At 38.6% G+C, this 16,850-nt stretch overlaps 2 protein-coding genes across 3 annotated transcripts in view; one reads left to right on the forward strand and one right to left on the reverse strand.

The window, feature by feature from the left end:
- efcab6 (EF-hand calcium binding domain 6) overlaps window positions 1-9,511 on the forward strand; it is a 111,499-nt gene extending 101,988 nt beyond the window's left edge. The window contains exons 27-31 of the mRNA XM_087997400.1: window positions 3,650-3,862; window positions 5,395-5,557; window positions 7,187-7,371; window positions 8,127-8,276; window positions 9,006-9,511. Of these exons, the coding sequence (XP_087853526.1) occupies window positions 3,650-3,862; window positions 5,395-5,557; window positions 7,187-7,371; window positions 8,127-8,276; window positions 9,006-9,125 (831 nt within the window). The 3' untranslated portion in view covers window positions 9,126-9,511. The remainder of the gene's footprint in view (window positions 1-3,649; window positions 3,863-5,394; window positions 5,558-7,186; window positions 7,372-8,126; window positions 8,277-9,005) is intronic.
- A 509-nt stretch (window positions 9,512-10,020) lies between these two features.
- Window positions 10,021-16,850, reverse strand: part of scube1 (signal peptide, CUB domain, EGF-like 1) — a 282,891-nt gene continuing 276,061 nt past the window's right edge. For both annotated transcript variants that reach the window (XM_043709201.2, XM_043709200.2), the window contains 4 exons: window positions 15,984-16,181; window positions 13,667-13,819; window positions 11,932-12,011; window positions 10,021-11,821 (listed from right to left, as the gene is read on the reverse strand). In XM_043709201.2, the coding sequence (XP_043565136.1) occupies window positions 11,669-11,821; window positions 11,932-12,011; window positions 13,667-13,819; window positions 15,984-16,181 (584 nt within the window). In that variant the 3' untranslated portion in view covers window positions 10,021-11,668. The remainder of the gene's footprint in view (window positions 11,822-11,931; window positions 12,012-13,666; window positions 13,820-15,983; window positions 16,182-16,850) is intronic.

A 16,850-nucleotide genomic window follows, 5' to 3' on the forward strand; every position in this document is an offset into this window, starting at 1 on the left:
TCTCTCTGTAGTTCAAATCCTCCAAATCTGGCAACATCCTTGTAAATCTTTTCTGAACCCTTTCAAGTTTCACAACATCTTTCCGATAGGAAGGAGACCAGAATTGCACGCAATATTCCAACAGTGGCCTAACCAATGTCCTGTACAGCCGCAACATGACCTCCCAACTCCTGTACTCAATACTCTGACCAATAAAGGAAAGCATACCAAACGCCGCCTTCACTATCCTATCTACCTGCGACTCCACTTTCAAGGAGCTGTGAACTTGCACTCCAAGGTTTCTTTGTTCAGCAACACTCCTGAAGACCTTACCATTAAGTGTATAAGTCATGCTAAGATTTGCTTTCCCAAAATGCAGCACCTTACATTTATCTAAATTAAACTCGATCTGCCACTTCTCAGTTCATTGGCTCATCTGATCAAGATCCTGTTGTAATCTGAGATAACCTTCTTCGCTGTCCACTACACCTCCAATGTTGGTGTCATCTGCAAACTTATGAACTGTACCTCTTATGTTTGCATCCAAATCATTTATACTAATAAGCTTCCCTACCACTGATGTCAGGCTCACCAGTCTATAATTACCTGGATTATCTCTACTACCTTTCTTAAATAAGGGGACATTAGCAATTTTCCAGTCCTCTGGGACCTCAACATTGTTCAAGGATGCTGTAAAGATATCTGTTAAAGTCTCAGCTATTTTGTCTCTCGCTTCCTTCAGTAACCTGGGATAGATCCCATCCGGATCTGGTAACTTGTCCACTTTAATGCCTTTTAGAATACCCAACACTTCCTCCCTCCTTATGCTGACTTGACTTAGAGTAATCAAACATCTGTCCCTAACTTCAACATCTGTCATGTCCCTTTCCTCGGTGAATACCGATGCAAAGTACTCATTAAGAATCTCATCCATTTTCTCTGACTCCACCCATAACTTTCCTCCTTTGTCCTTGAGTGGGCCAACCCTGTTTCTCATTACCCTCTTGCTCCTTATATATGAATAAAAGGCTTTGGGATTTTCCTTAACCCTGTTTGCTAAAGCTATCTCAGGACTCATTTTAGCCCTCTTAATTCCTCATTTCAGATTGGTCCTACATTCCCGATATTCTTCCAAAGCTTTGTCTGTCTTCAGTCACCTAGACCTTATGTACGATTCCTTTATCTTCTTAGCTAGTCTCACAATTTCACCTATCATCCATGGTTCCCTAACTTTGCCATCTCTGTCCCTCATTTTCACAGGAGCATATCTTTCCTGAATTCTAACCAACCTCTCTTTAAAAACCTCCCACATAAAAAGTGTGGATTTACCTTCAAACAGCTGCTCCCAATCTACATTCCCCAGTTTCTGCTGAATTTTGGTATAGTTGGCCTTCCCTCTATTTAGCACTCTTCCTGTAGGACCACTCATGTCTTTGTCCATGAATATTCTAAAGCTTACGGAATTGTGATCACTATTCCCAAAGTAATCCCCTACTGAAACTTCAATCACCTGGCTGGGCTCATTCCTCAACACCAGGTCCAATATGGCCCTTTCCCAAGTTGGACTATTTACTGTAGGAAACCCTCCTGGATGCTCCTTCCAATTACACACAGTACTCCAACTGTTGTCTAACGGACACCCTGTGTAGGTATATCATAACCTTGACTTTTAATCTCTTGACCAGTAAAGGCAAGTATCCTATATGTAGCCTTAACCACCTTATCCATTTATTCGGTTGTTACACCAATGTCCCTCTGATCCTTTGTCCTAAGGTCCTACCATTCATTGTGTACTCTCTTGCCTTGTTAGTCCTTTCAAATGCATTACCTCATACACTGTTCAGGATTAAATTCCATTTGACACATTTTGCCCCATCTGACCAAGCTGTGTACATCATTATGTGGTCCTAGGCTTTCCTCCTCATTCTTTAGCAAACCACCAATTTTCATGTTATGTGCGAATTTGCGATCAAACATCCAACATTTGTTTATTGGCCATTAATATTACTTCACAAACACCAAGGGACTCACCATCGAAACCTGTGGGATGCCATGGGACACAGGCTTGCAGTCATAAGGACAAGTGTCATTCATCACCCTCTGGCCACAAAGCCAATTTTGGATCCAATTTTTCAATTTATTGTGAATCGTATGGGCTGACACCTTCTTGCTCGTTCTCCCAGATGAGAGCTTGTAAAAAGCCTTACCGAAATCTATGTAGACAATACACACTGCACAACCTGGATTCACAAATCTAGTCACCTGTTTCAAAAACTGAAATCAACACTTTGACATGATATCTCCCACAAGACCATGCTGACTACCCTTGATTATTCCCTATCTGTCCAAATGAAGATTAATTCTGTGTCTCAGAATCTTTTCCAACAGTTTCCTCCCATAGATGTTAGATTCACTCAGCTGTAGTTCCCTGGTTTCTCCTTACCATTCTTCCTGAATAATTTTCCCACACTATCTGCTCTCCAGTCCTCTGCTCCCTCTTCTGTGGCCAGAGAGGTTTTGAAAATTAATGTCAGGCCCCCTGCAATCTCCCTTTGCCTCCCATAGCAGGCTGTGATAAATTTCAGCTGGTCCTGGGGATGTATTAAAAATTAAACCCATTAAAACTGCTTTTACCTCCTACCTCTCAATTGCAGTTTGTTCAAGACCCCTCCCTAATTTCTAAATCTACATTGTGATCTGTCATGAATGTGAACTACTAATTTAAAACCTCATCTACATCTTTTAGCTTCACACACAATTGGCAACTTATTTTCCTAATAGCGTCCCCTCTTTTTTTTGGTTATCCTCTTACCTCTAATATGCTAATAATGTGCTTTTGGATTTTCCTTTATATTACCTATTTAATCATGCTCCCTCTTTGATTTCCTTTTTACATGCTTCTAGGGCTTTTGGTGTCCTGAACTTTTAGTATCTCCCATGAGCCTTTGTGTGAGATAGAAGAGAGAAGGTGGTGGCACTGCCCCTGGAGTGCAGAAGGTCATTCACCCTTTGTGGCATTGTGTGCATTTCTCCAAACTATAGAAATAGCACTGACCCAGTAGCAACTTGAGACCAGACTGGCAGAGTCTGGAACTTGGTTGCTTCTGCAACATCCCACAGACCAGGATCTCCTGGGAGTGAAGCAGAGTCCTAACGTCCCTTTCTCGGCCATCTCTGGGGCAATTCTTTACACAAAGGAAATATGAAGGCCACCTCCTGACTGACAGCACACAAGCTGGTGTACTGTTGTGCTTTAAGTATGGCATGGATGCTAGGATTCTCAGGAGGCCCTGGCAGTGGCAAGTGGTGCGCTGCTGGTGAGGGCACAATAGCACAATGGAGGCATGGTGCATAAATAATGAGGTGTGCTGAGGTGAAGAGCATGAGAGAAACTCTCCATGAAGCTCCCTGAAATTGAACTAAGCTGATTTTGGTTATATCCAACCCTAAATGGATCCTTTCCATTTGCAATGATAAGACGCTAACCAGTAGGAGTCTTCAATTCACACATGTGAATATCCTTCATTAAGTAACTTCATGTAGCTCACGGTTAACTTTTGATCAATTTATAATTATCTTTAATTTCACATTTTGCACTCCAGATACTTTGCGAAACATTTATTGAAAAAAGTAACTTGTGTGTTTGATTCAAATTTATACTTTCTTACAGTTTGAAAACCTATGGAACCATTTGCCAGTCAATGAATTTGGAAATCTGGATTATGATAAATTTCTGAATCAGTTCACTGGACAGCAGTCGGGGGAATCACAACCAAAGGGAAATACATCACTGACTAAACCATCCACACCTGGATCTGGGAGCAGGACTCCTTCTGAAGCTCGACGCCCCAAAACTTCATCTTCCGTCCACAGTGTTAGAAAGGTACTGCCTAGTTGTTTATCATTCTGCTCAAAAGCATTGGACCAGAAGTGTTGCTTGGGCTTTTTAATCTCATTGTCTTCATGAAATTAATTTCTCTGCTCCAATGCTAGATCTTGTACAAATTAACAAAGGTGAATACTATCAATGCATCATTATTTTCCCAGCAATTTCTGGCCCATTGTTTGTTTTCCTTTTAAATAATACTTAATTTGTTCCTCAATTAGCTCTTTATTTAATTAACCCAAATTTTCTGGTCTCTGAATAATCCAAATACCCCCAAAACCACATGTGTTGGGACCTGGTGAATCTCCCATTACACTGACTGTGCAGGAATTTCCCAGGAAGTTTCAATGGGCCGTAACCCAGCTGTCTGAGATACTGCATGAATATGTTCAACTCTGACCTCGATTAAGAAACTTGGGAGAGATAGACTTTATTATGTGGATGGTTACCTAGGAAATGTAAGATTGATTAGAATCCTGTCCAACTCGTGGGTAACTCTACAATTGAACCAACCTCTCCACCTCCCCCACTGCTTCTGCTAACTCTCCACTGACACTCTAACCCCTGTAACCCTCATCCTTTTTCCTTATGGTCCCATTTGGTCTCTGCATCTCCTCGACACAACCTGACTCTTGAAAGCCCTCCTAAAACATTGCATCTTGCGCTATTGTCTCCTGTTTACCCTCTCTGATTTTGTGACCTCCACTCCTCAGCACAACTGCAACTATTTCTTGGTAATTTCGACCTACTTACTAGCATAAGGTGGCTAGAGCCTTTGAGAATATTTTGAGAAAAGCCATGTTGTAACTTTTGTACATCGTCCATTGCATTAGAAATGAATCTTAACAGCCAGCAAAATATTGATAGAAGTCATTTACAAATAATGAACTTGTCTTATTAATCTATATTCAAATAAGTGTGAATTAACTGAGATGCTTGCTCCAGAAGCCTGAAAATTAACTTTACATGCCTTTCTCCACAGACATTGCTGGGCACTTTTAGTGTTTTGAGCATTTTCTGATTTTATTGCTCAGTTTCTGAGATTAGGTTGCACCACGTTGTTGAGGTATCATAGAGGGAATCCTTCAGCATCTGTGTCTAATGCTTAATATTGTCACTGAGCTACAAATGCAATGGCGAGCAATTCTCTAGTCCAAGCTCACCCATCTTGAGCAAAGAAACTGCAAACATTACAAATAGAGAAGGATGCATTTGACTCCTAAATAATTATGCTCAAAACTGAAAAGCATAATTTAAAACTCCCAGTCCTTCCTTATTTCTAAATGTCTGGCTTTAACTCTTATACCTCATACCTGACTTGTTGATAATATTGAAATGATAGATGAAAACAAGCCTGTGAACCATCTTTCATACAGTATGTATTTTCCAATTATGTTGTGACCTCTAAGCTGTTGCAACAACTTTTATTTGCCAAATCTCTGATCTTTTGTTCTGAAACAAGGAAGTTGTCACTGTGAAATAAGTCTCTGTCCTTGCAGCTTGTTGATACTTTATTTTGTGTTTTGTAGGAGTTGGCTCAACAACGAGCCTCCATGACACCATCAGTGAACTGTGAGGAAATTGAGCAGAGGCTGAAGAAAGATGTTTCCAAAATCTGGAAGGCGATAGAGAAGGAGTGCAAAGAGAAGGACACTGAGAACAGGGGTGAAATTGACGCCAAAGCTTTTAAGGGTTTGCCATCCTTTTTTATTTATTTTAAATAACAATGATAGACAGGACAGTGACTCAATCATTAGTACGGCAGCCTCACAGCTCCAGGGACTTATGTTTGATTCTAACTTCAGAGTGGAGTTTGCATATTCTCCCCATGTCTGCGTGGGTTTCCTCCCACAGCCCAAAATTGTGCAAGTTAGGTGGTTTGACCAGGCTTAATTGTCCATCGTGCAAGCGAGGTGCAGGCTAAGTGGATGAGCTATGGGAAATGCAGAGTTAGAGGGATTGTATGGGATGCTGTTTGGAGGGTCGTTATGGACTCGATGGACCTGCTTCCACCCTGTAGGGATTCTATGTACTAACTTATTATTAATCACAATAATCATGCCTCCTTCACATTACCCAACTGAAATGAAACTCCCTTCTCTGTTTTGGGAATCAGTTTCACGAATTGCCACCCCTTCCCCCTTTCCCTTGGTGTGTCAGGTCTGTTTACAGAAACTTACTGGCCCAACCTCTTTAAGGGTCCTTTCCAGACAGCCCTGGATAGTGCTATCCCCCAGACTGACCAAGAGAATTAGACTGAATGGGATCCACTTCCTGAACTGCAGAGACATGGATTCCCTGACTGGAATCAGCCTGATGAGTTGGCTGACCGGTCCAGGAGCCTGCTCTTGACTGACAGGTACCTCCATGGACTGAGCTGAAGACTCCTACCCTGAGTTTCAGACATGGCTTCTTGTTTACCACACAATGTGCTGTATGTTTACCATGTAAGCTGCTAGAACATGGAGCATGTAGGAGATTGATAGAGCACACAGCCATGCTGTAAGATGTATGACCCCTTTACTGAGGATAACTGACCAGTAAAACAAGCTGTCTGGGTGTGACTAGACTAACTGGTGAGACAAGGCCAGCATATGGGTAGGGGCGAAGTGAGTGAACTGAAAGAGAAAGCAAGCTGAGATGCAATCTGGTTCAAGCCAGTCCAACTCTGAGCTGGGTGCCAGTCAATGCACACCAAGTATGCAACTGTGTTCCAATAGGTTTTCTGGCCCAGAGATAGGGACACTAAGTTCAAGTCCCACCTGCTCCAGCAGTGTGTCATAATATAGCTTTGTCAATAATATTTAAAAGATGCAACAAATTGTCCTCAATATTGAGTTGGATCTGAATGGACTTCTCATCTGATTATGGCATATCCAGATTAGACCATATTATTCAAACCCTATAAGATTCCATCATTGAAAGTATCCACAAAATATGTAAAGTCTCAACAGTTTACATTATGAAAACATCCTGCCCTTCCTTTTAACTACATAGAAAATGCGACAACAATCAGGTATATTGGGATCTGCCTGCTTGTTCGAAGCCATTTTCCTACTTCCCAAATTTCTTGGACTATATCACATTATTTATTTGGCTGTCTTGTTCGGATCATCATGATTAGGTTTATTTAGATATTTTTAAATTTTATGTACCCTGAAATAATCTTAAGTAGGTTTGAATGTAGCCTGGGCTGCATTCACATAAATTTTATTTCAATTTTACTCTTTGCTCAGTAAACTAACCTGAGTGAAAATTACTTTGTACTTAAATGTTTGAGAAACATATAAACTTTTGACTCTTCAAATGTTTAATTTCCAGATATAATGAAGAAGTTTTGCTTGATAGTTAAACCAGAAGAATTCCAGCAGCTGGCAAAAAAATATGATATCAAGAACACTGGACGTTTTGCATACAATGAATTTCTTCAGCGGCTCATCCTGTCACTGGGGCCATTAGATGTGAACCCACCGGAGAGAATGAGAATCCCACATCCAAAGATCCCAGTACGTATAATGAACAATAAAACAAACTTTTCAGACAGTAAAGAATTATGTACTTTTTATGGGTAGGCTCATGTTTTCTTGGTTATTTTCATTAATGATGCTATGAAGACTGAGTAACTTTATAGTTTTATGGAATTGTGGCAGTTTCAGTGCTAGTGATTGCCAAATTTTGAGGCCTCAATGTAGATGTAGTAGCCAATATTGTCCTCAATCTCTCCTTGCACCCACACAAGCATCTACATAAGATTGAACATGACAACAAAAGCTGTTCTTCAGTGCTGCAATTGATTTGTTCCGAGCAGAATCGTATTAATCTTTTGCATTACAAGTAAAGCACTGTACAAGTTGTAACTGGAAAACCCAATGGACTTGTACACTTGGCTTCTTGACCAGGAAACAATTCCATTCTGCACCTCTCTCACAGCTCTTTAGCTTTCAGCTATAAATCCTTCATTTATTTTCCCTCTACTTCCATCGCTGTTTTCATCCAGATGTGCACTTGAAGTTAAATGGGTGGATAATGCACTGTTTTAGTTGCTTATAGAACTGAAGGGAGAGGCATTTAGCTGGAAGAATTGATCATTTTAGCAATTTAGGAAGCAAGAGATGGGTTGTCAACATTATGAACATATTTCCTCAGGTGCATCTGGCTACTCTGTTGCTTCACTTCTCCTAAAGTTCGCTTTCTCTTTTCTGTTAGAACCAACCGCAAAGCCTTGTCTGAATTTGGTTATAGAACATTTTCTGTCTTACAGATGAGTCCAGGAACAGAACATGAGATATTTACTGACTTAATGATGCGGATCCAGCCATGTATAGCAAAATGTTGGAAGCTAATACGCCGTACTTTCAAAGTCTATGATGATATTGGGAGTGGGTACATCTCACTTTTTCAATTTCGACAGGTTTGTATTCTGATTATAACTTAAGTGAATTCTGATAAGAAAGGTAAGGATGGACTATTTTAAAAGAAAGTCAATACTGTACTACTATTTGTGGGCACATGATAAACTTGGGATGTTTTACCTTTCTACAAGTGTATTAACTATGGTATCAGTGTATCATAAAACCAATAATACAATAGCTGGTCAATTAAAGTTAATCCATCTTCACTTTCCATTCATCACTTCCCAATTGCCAGCAAATGCCCTCTGTTCTCTGGCTTTCTCTTTTTGTCATGCACAAGCCACATAATGCATTATTATAAAAGTATAGTAACGTTTTACAAAAATAAACTGCAAATGCTGGAAATCAAACAAAATCAGAAAAAGCACAAGTAGGTCTGGCGGCATCTGTGGAGAGAAATCAATTTAACAGAAGAAGGGTCACTGGACCTGAAACATTATGTCTGCTTTCTCTCCACAGATGTTGCTAGACCTGCTAAATTTTTCTAGCAATTTTGTTTCTGACAGTAATGTTTTACTTTGGTCATGTAAATGACTTATAACTGGACAATACTATTTCTCAGTAAAGTCCTGTCTATCAGCTTACCATATTCGAGATAATATGAATGGAGCAAATGGTTCTTTCTAAAACAAAACTAAGTATGTTACATAGCTGTATTAATATCAGCCAGTGTAGTTTCCTCAATTATGAACTTCAACTGCATGCGTGTTCTCTTTGCTTTGTCGTAGGTCTTGCGGCAGTATGGGATCAACATAACTGAGGAAGAGTTTTACTATCTGTCTTCTTATTATGACAAGCATCTACAAGGAACAATCTCATACAATGAATTTCTGCGCGCATTCCTCTGATAAATGTCTACTTATATTTTTATTGAATAGAGAGATAAAACAGACTTACAGTGATATGGTAACAGCTCTGAGATAAAGTGGTTTGCTAGATGGTCAACCTTCTCACTGATTTTGTCCATCCAATACTATACTGGGTGACATTTTATTCACTTTCAATATTTTGGAATCTAAATTTTTAACACTGTTCATTTATGAAAGAAAGACTTTGGCCAAGAAATGAGCAAACCTAAGGAATATTAAAAATGTTACATATAAATGAATATGTATTATTTAATTTTACAATCACACTGAAACCTATGCATTGCTAGGAACATTTCTTGGGGAGATTTACTAGTAATACGCTACAAATAAAACTCTTGAAGTAAACTATTTTGAGTGAATGTGCCATTACCACTACCATTACTAGTCATCTATTATTTTAAATGGACAAAATAATTCAATAAAAATTATTTTACAATAAAATCCTGGGAATTTTTAAAATTGATTATGCAACAGTAATAATAGCTTATCTTGGAATATGATCAATCTGTTATTGATAAATAAAGAAGTTAACAGGGTATAGTCCTTAACTCTGAGAAAATTAGCATTGTGATTTTTTTTTCAACAGGACAGAAAACTTTTATATACTATCACAAAAACACTGATCAATGCAATCAGGTAAAATAGTGTTTGACTAATTTGTTAGTGTTTTTTAAGGAAGTAACAAGCACTGTGGATGAAGGGACCCTGTGGATGTGGTAAACGTATATTTCCTAAAGGTATTGACTAGATGCCATAGCAAAGTTTACCATTTAAAACTCATAGCACAGTAACCAACTTATTCAGTATGGATAAAACAAATTCCACATTGAGTTTATGTACTATTCAGGTCCTCTAATTTCCAATAAAAACACAATTTCTCTTTTTAAAGTAACCTTTGTGGTTTATTATGAAAATGATTAAACAAACATCCATTATGTGCCTCCTTTCGAGGTCTAGCAGAAAATAAAACTAAATACAGAGACAAGAAAATACCAAGTAAAATGGGTAGAGCTATATAGGTTACATTTACAATGATAAAAAACTGGCAGTATTAACACAACTGTGTGGAGCGCTTACTGTAAGCCTATGACCATAGCCAAGTATATAAAGTAACAAAATCTTATTGCAGTTTATACAGTTGTACTTTAACTTTCTTTTCCTCTATCAACCATGGTAAATATTAACTTAATTTTGTATGGAAAACATTGCCAACATTTATACATAATTTACATATTGGTAATAATGCTTATAAAGCAGCATCTACAATTTTTTTTAGCTTAGGTAAAGTATCAATCAGACCCAGTAACCTAAGAATGGGAGAAAAAACAACAAAAGAAACACTTCCAGTTCTGTACAGATAATGAAACTTCAGATTAACAGGAACACCTGCCTATTCCAGTTAGTATATCAGCCAGTAGCTTTGCTACCATTACAGCATGAAATCAGTAGCATAAATACACAAGAGAATGCATTTTTGAAAAAGAAACAGTGTGTATCCAATTATCATCACCATTTCATCTATTCAGCTAAAAACAACCAATATGGCTGTACCAAAAAGAGCTGAGACTGATTTTCTTTAAGGGGAAGGTTTACTGACCACTCAAGCACAATATTTCTGCATTAATCAATATATTGGGTTAATGGAAAATATGGGGAATAATTTTTCCTCCTCCACCCAAGAAATAATAAAAGTAAACATTAAAAATTGTGTAAATTTGGGAAAACGTTGTTTTCTTTTAAAGAAAAACTTTTTTTATATATATAAAAAGAATAAAGATTGTGTCCCTGCATCAGATTATATTCTCTTCTCTGATTGCTCAACACATGAAATCAGAATAATTAGTTGTTGCAATTCTGATTCATTTCTGAAGGTCAGTTATGAATCTACACAATTCAAATAGTACTTTTAGATAAGAATAATATGCAAGGAAAATACAATTTAGATTTTTTTTCCCTCTAAAATTGTTTCAAATACAAAAGTCAAGTGCAATTAAATTCCAAATATTACTTACATCATCCTTGTCCTTTACTGCTATTGCATCATTTGATACTTTTGCAGATAGTTGCCAATTTCTGCAATTTTCCAACATACTGAAAAGAATGTTTTTGTCCTACAGGATTGCCTTTCTTTCCTGTAGAAGAGACTGAAAATGAAAATATTTTTCATAGAGGTCATTTTCTATTAGAATTACCTGTTCTTCGAACATATTAGAAAGGGCAGAAAGCAATTTGCAGTGCACAAATTTACAGCCAAAGTTAAATGCATGTATAACTTCCTAAATTCTTCCTGCTTTCATAGAAATATTATCAACTCAGAGCAGGATAACTGCTTTTACAACATTATATCATTTGAGGATAGGATCTTCACTGAGGAAGAATGGAAAAACATGTTTAGAATAAAAATTGAAGACGATTAAACAGAACTTTTAAGGAAAAAAACAGGACACCAGTGTTGAAGAGAGGGATGCCTCTTCATTCAAGAATGCAATAAAATAGCATTTTAAACATCACCACCACCAAAACTATTTGTACGGCCTTAAAAATCTGGACACTTTGGACCGTAGCAACTTTATAAATGATCTGGGAAACATTTCTTTAGATTCTTGTGCTGTATACTTGAAGTAATTTTGAGGATGTGCCAATACATCAAAGAGTGCTTTGATCAATTTCTTGTCCTACATTAAAAAGACAATTAAGAAAAACATTCTCGTTAGAATTGATAACTTAAATTTCTGCTGCACATCATAAGAATAAGTATAATTTTTCGTCTTAATGACAAGCTTACTTTAAGAATTTCTTGGTGGTTTTCTGAAGCATACAAACGCCCATCTCTGACAATATCTTCTATTAACTGCTGATAGTCCTCTGTTCAAGAAGGAAGAATTAAAGAGCAACTTTCTATTTCAATTCGCATAAATACATTTTCAACAAATACTTAGAAGCATAATTAATGAAGAAATAAACTTTTAAGTTTAAAAAGAACCAAAGCATTGCCTCATTTAATATCTTTTATGGATAGACTTTGATTCAATATTGCTGTGAAACTGGCTGACATCAGCTAACTCATCAGAGAGAGCAATTGAATAAAAGATCATAGTTGGTGGTGTGGCCCACAAAGACACTGAACAAACTCCAACCTTTAGTTCTGTGCCCACAAGAATTAAATAACATTTAAATAAATTACCTACCCACTCAAGGTAAAAATAATCAGATTAGATAACAGTCATGTGATCAGTTATCTTTAGACTTGAATGTTGTTTCATGAGAATATATCCCATGGGCAGCATAGTGGCATAGTGATTAGGCACTGCTGCTCAATTCTAGTCTTGGGTAATGGTGTGGGTTCTGCATATTTTCATGGTAGTGTCTGCGTTGGTTTCCCACGGGTGCTTTGGTTTCCTCCCGTAATCCAAAGATATGCAGGTTTGGTTGATTGCCCTGTAATGTCCAGGGATGTGCATGATAGGTGGATTAGTCATGGTAAATGTGAAGTTATCGGGTGAGGACGGGGGTGTGGAGGTGGATCTAATTGGGATGCTTTTCAGTGCAATCTTGATGGGCCTAATAGCCTCTTTCTGCACTGTAGGGATTCTACAATATCCTTTTTCCTCCATCTAACACTGCAATTACAACTGAGCAATCCTAAAGAGAAAGCCAAGCAAAGGAATGCAAACAGAAAAAGGAGCATCAAGACTAAAAGACCCCAAGTTTACCAAATGAAAAGGAGCTGTCAGCAGACAGACCAGCAAGATTGGAGGAAATGGCAACATTTAAAGCAGCGTTTTATGTCTTAGTCACAGAGGAGACGAGACTGTTGTTCTTCTTAAAAATGCAGCAATTATCATCCTCTACTGGCAAAAATTTCAGGATCAAGGTTAGAGTGGTGCTGGAAAAGCACAGCAGGTCAGGCAGCATCCAAGGAGCAGGAAAATCGATGTTTTGGGCAAAAGCCCTTCATTAGGAATGAGGCTGGGATCCTTGGGGGTGAAGAAATAAATGGGAGGGAGTCCAGTGTTTGAAACCAATTCCAGCCTTAACAATTGGAGGCACTGCAGAAGTAAAACTGAGATAATGAACTACTTTATTGAATATATTGCCTGTATCAATACCACACAGACAAGCCATAAATGTAGTAGTATGCAGCACTATCTTGATTTCTATAATTTAAAGAAACTACATTTTTATTCTTATGTAGCAATATTTAGAACAAATGTTGTCATAATGTACTGCTCTTCCGAGGCACTGACATGTTGAGGATGCATCAGTATATATTCTTTAAAAGGAGTTGGACAAATAAGTGCTGTTAGCGGTCACCTTGATGCTTGCTTAATTGCACAAAAGAGGTCATACATCAGATTGATTGCTCTCGCCTATTTTAAAGGATGCCATGTATTTTGGAAAATATGTTGAAAATTAATGGCTTAACAAGTTATTCGGTCTCAAAGTACAAAATAAATTTAGTTCAATCACAAGAACAGGAAGATAGGACATATTTAAATATTATGTCCATATTTCCTTACCATCATAGGTAACATATGGAACTTGAAATCCTTTGGCACTGTTCCCCTCATTAGCTTTGAACTGAATCCAAAGCTTTCGAGATCTTGAGGTAAATGCTATTGGTCGCTCATAGGTCTGGCATGTTTCATATGTTGTAATTGATGTTGGTGAAGCTGCAAATAACATGATAAATAATATAATATAAAATAAGAAACTTTCAAAGACTTGACTAATTTCAGTGCATACATTGTTCACTTTAAGCAGTGAGGTTCAGAATTCCATTTGGCATGCACCTAGGACACAGATTAATAAATTGTGTCCATTGGTGAGTTTCTGTCCATCAAAATTATGCCACACCCATTCAGGTATTAGTGAGGTTTGAAATCCTAGCAACCCCTTACTTTGAAGGAGTTGGAAATGTTTAATATTGATTGGTCATCAAAGAGTAAGGACTGCACTGTCCAATTGCCCTGGGAGGTGGAGGTGTGGACATGGTCAGGGTTAGGCAAGAAAGGGTTTGACATCTTATGGAGCATGGCACTATGAACAACATGTACCCACTTCTTTTCAACTTCTTCCCATGTTGGGCATGAAAAACAGCCCACTCACACTGGCCCAATTGTCCGCCCTTGGTGTGGTATGGAGTGAGCAGCATATTTAATCAGGTCAGTAGAATTATTATCAAGTCAATTGAGTTGTTAACAAGTCTAATTGACTTTTCTTTATTTAAATTTGGCAGGCAGGGTGCCCACCCACATTATGGAGTTGAAGGCACAGGTTGTAGCATCCCAAACTCTGTGCCAGAAGGTCCAGGTTCAGATACATGGGCTAACTACCCAACTTACTTCACATCCAAATGTTTTTGGAAAATAATCTTTTTCTGCAATAAATCTCTCTTCACAATCTTGTCAGTATTTATGATATCACCTTCTCTGTTTGGGAGCACAGATTGAAATTCAAATTTTTGATTAACATTTTAAGCTTTTACCTTGTAGCCGATGCAGAATGATCGCTGCAGTAATACATACAACCTGTATCTTTCTTACCAATTATTTGCATGGGTTAAACACAATAGTGCAATAAACTTTAGATATAAATTCTGATTCAATTTTATTCACATTAAGGAGTATAGCTAGAAACCTTGAGCAACTTAAAGTTTTAATATTCGAATTTACACATTATACTAGGATGAAGCTTTCATGGAGTTTAGTATGAGTAAGACATTGAATCAAAACAGAAAATAGTTGAAGATCAGAGCTTCTGTGAAGAGAGGAACAGACTGGATTAGCAGAATCTTGTTGGAGGATTGGGATCTGGCCTGCCAGATGGAGAGATAATGAGAAAGACCCACCAATGCACGTGCCAATCAGGCAATGTTGGGACTACTGCAACTCTTCCCCTGGAATCAGGGCCTCTCAGACAGAAATCTCACTTCGCCAGAGCTACGGCCAATAAGAGACGAGCAGCTCCTGTACCCAGAGCAAGATGGCTGCTACCAGAAGGACACTCCTCCCTTTCCACTAAATCACCCCCATGAACTTCCAGGATTACTGAGGGCTCAGGCCACAGATAAGTAATATGGGAGGGAGGTGTTCACAGAGTGGGATTGTGGGGCAGATCAGAAACAAGAGCAGGGGTTGGCTGTCATCTCCCTGATGACCATTCTCAGGATCAGGCACTGATCGAGAGATCCCACCCACACCTGTCTGCCCCAGTTCCCATTGAGGGGAGAAGTAGTACACCTGTCTCAGCTGTCATATATGTCTCAATGTGGCATGGCCAAGCTGCCACTGGTTAATCCCAGTGATAGCAACAGGAGGCCCTTGTGGTGACTAATTAGTGACCTAAGGGCCACAATTTGAAATGCAAGGAGGTCAACAATGTGCATTCCTGCCCAGAAATTAATTGTGGTGAGACAGGAGGTCAATGGGTTTCAGATACACATCCCCCCCCCATCCTCCCACACTGGTAATGAACATGAAATATTTTGCAATAGACCTCTTAATTTAAACCATCCTACATTCATTCTTTCTCAATATTGCGATGATGTGGTGCTTTTTATTTCTTGTCTGGTTTATTTTTGTGAAAAGAAAATGGTCAGTAAAAGGAGGAAAGAAACAGACATGAATAAATGCAGAAACTGGGAATAAATCAAACCAATGTTAATAGAACAAAGATACGACATGAAGGGTGGAGAGCAACAAATTGAATTTGTTGTATGACTCTGTGTGGACAACGTATGTGTGAAAATATCCACAAATAACAATTATTTTTTAAAAGTGCACTATAAACTTGGATGCATAGTAATAGTAATATTTGGAGTATGTGGTTACTTACAACTCTTTCTCATCACTAAAACATCTCCACACTCATCCTCCATTGGTAAGAAAATCTCTGGCACGACAATGAGTATTCTCCTCTTTGGTGGTGGATTTATATTCCAAATACATTCCACATTAGAAGGATAGTCTCCAGGATAGTTGGGAGATTCAATGAATCCCGTGTAGTCTCCAAGATCACCACCGCACTGCTGATCTTTATAGAAAAGTTCCAAAACAATACATACATCATTTAAAGTCATCTTTGTGAAATATTCTAAGTGTCAATCATTTGACTCAAACTTGAGTCACTGTAAAAATTAAGGTAGCTAGTACTAATGCTCCTGTTCACACCAAAGCTCACTTTCCTTACCCATGGGATCTTCCCATACTAACCCAAGAGATATATTACCTGTCCTTTGAGATCTTTGCTTCTGTTTAGACGGGCATCCTTTCAAATAGATCAATAATCTGCTATTCCCTTTTCCAATTTGGTATGTTGCATTCACAGTCTCAGTGTGGGCTCCTCCAACACTGGATACAGATCAGGTAATCATCTCTAAACAGTCCATGAGCTTGACCATACAGCCAGGATTTAACTTGGGGCAGTAGCCCTACACGAGCTGGGAGGTTGAGAGGGAAATTTTGTGCGTCTCAGTGAATTAGTTGCCCAAAGTCATAGTTTCTGTCCCTCCAAGACAAGATGTGCCATCGCCAAGAGTTAGTTGCCAATCAGAGAGCCCTCAGCTCTTCTGTCTAGTTGAGTCACTGCGGTCAGTGCCAGACAAGGAGTTCACCGGATGCCAGGATACAAGGTGAGTGGGGTGGATTCATTGATGCCAGTTAGCTCTCCCCCTCCCCTCACCCTGGCAATGTGAAGCTTGAA

Source organism: Chiloscyllium plagiosum, unplaced genomic scaffold (assembly GCF_037043375.1).
Source record: "Chiloscyllium plagiosum isolate Xiang-an unplaced genomic scaffold, Cpla_swu_hap1 HiC_scaffold_19, whole genome shotgun sequence".
Lineage (NCBI taxonomy): Eukaryota > Metazoa > Chordata > Chondrichthyes > Orectolobiformes > Hemiscylliidae > Chiloscyllium > Chiloscyllium plagiosum.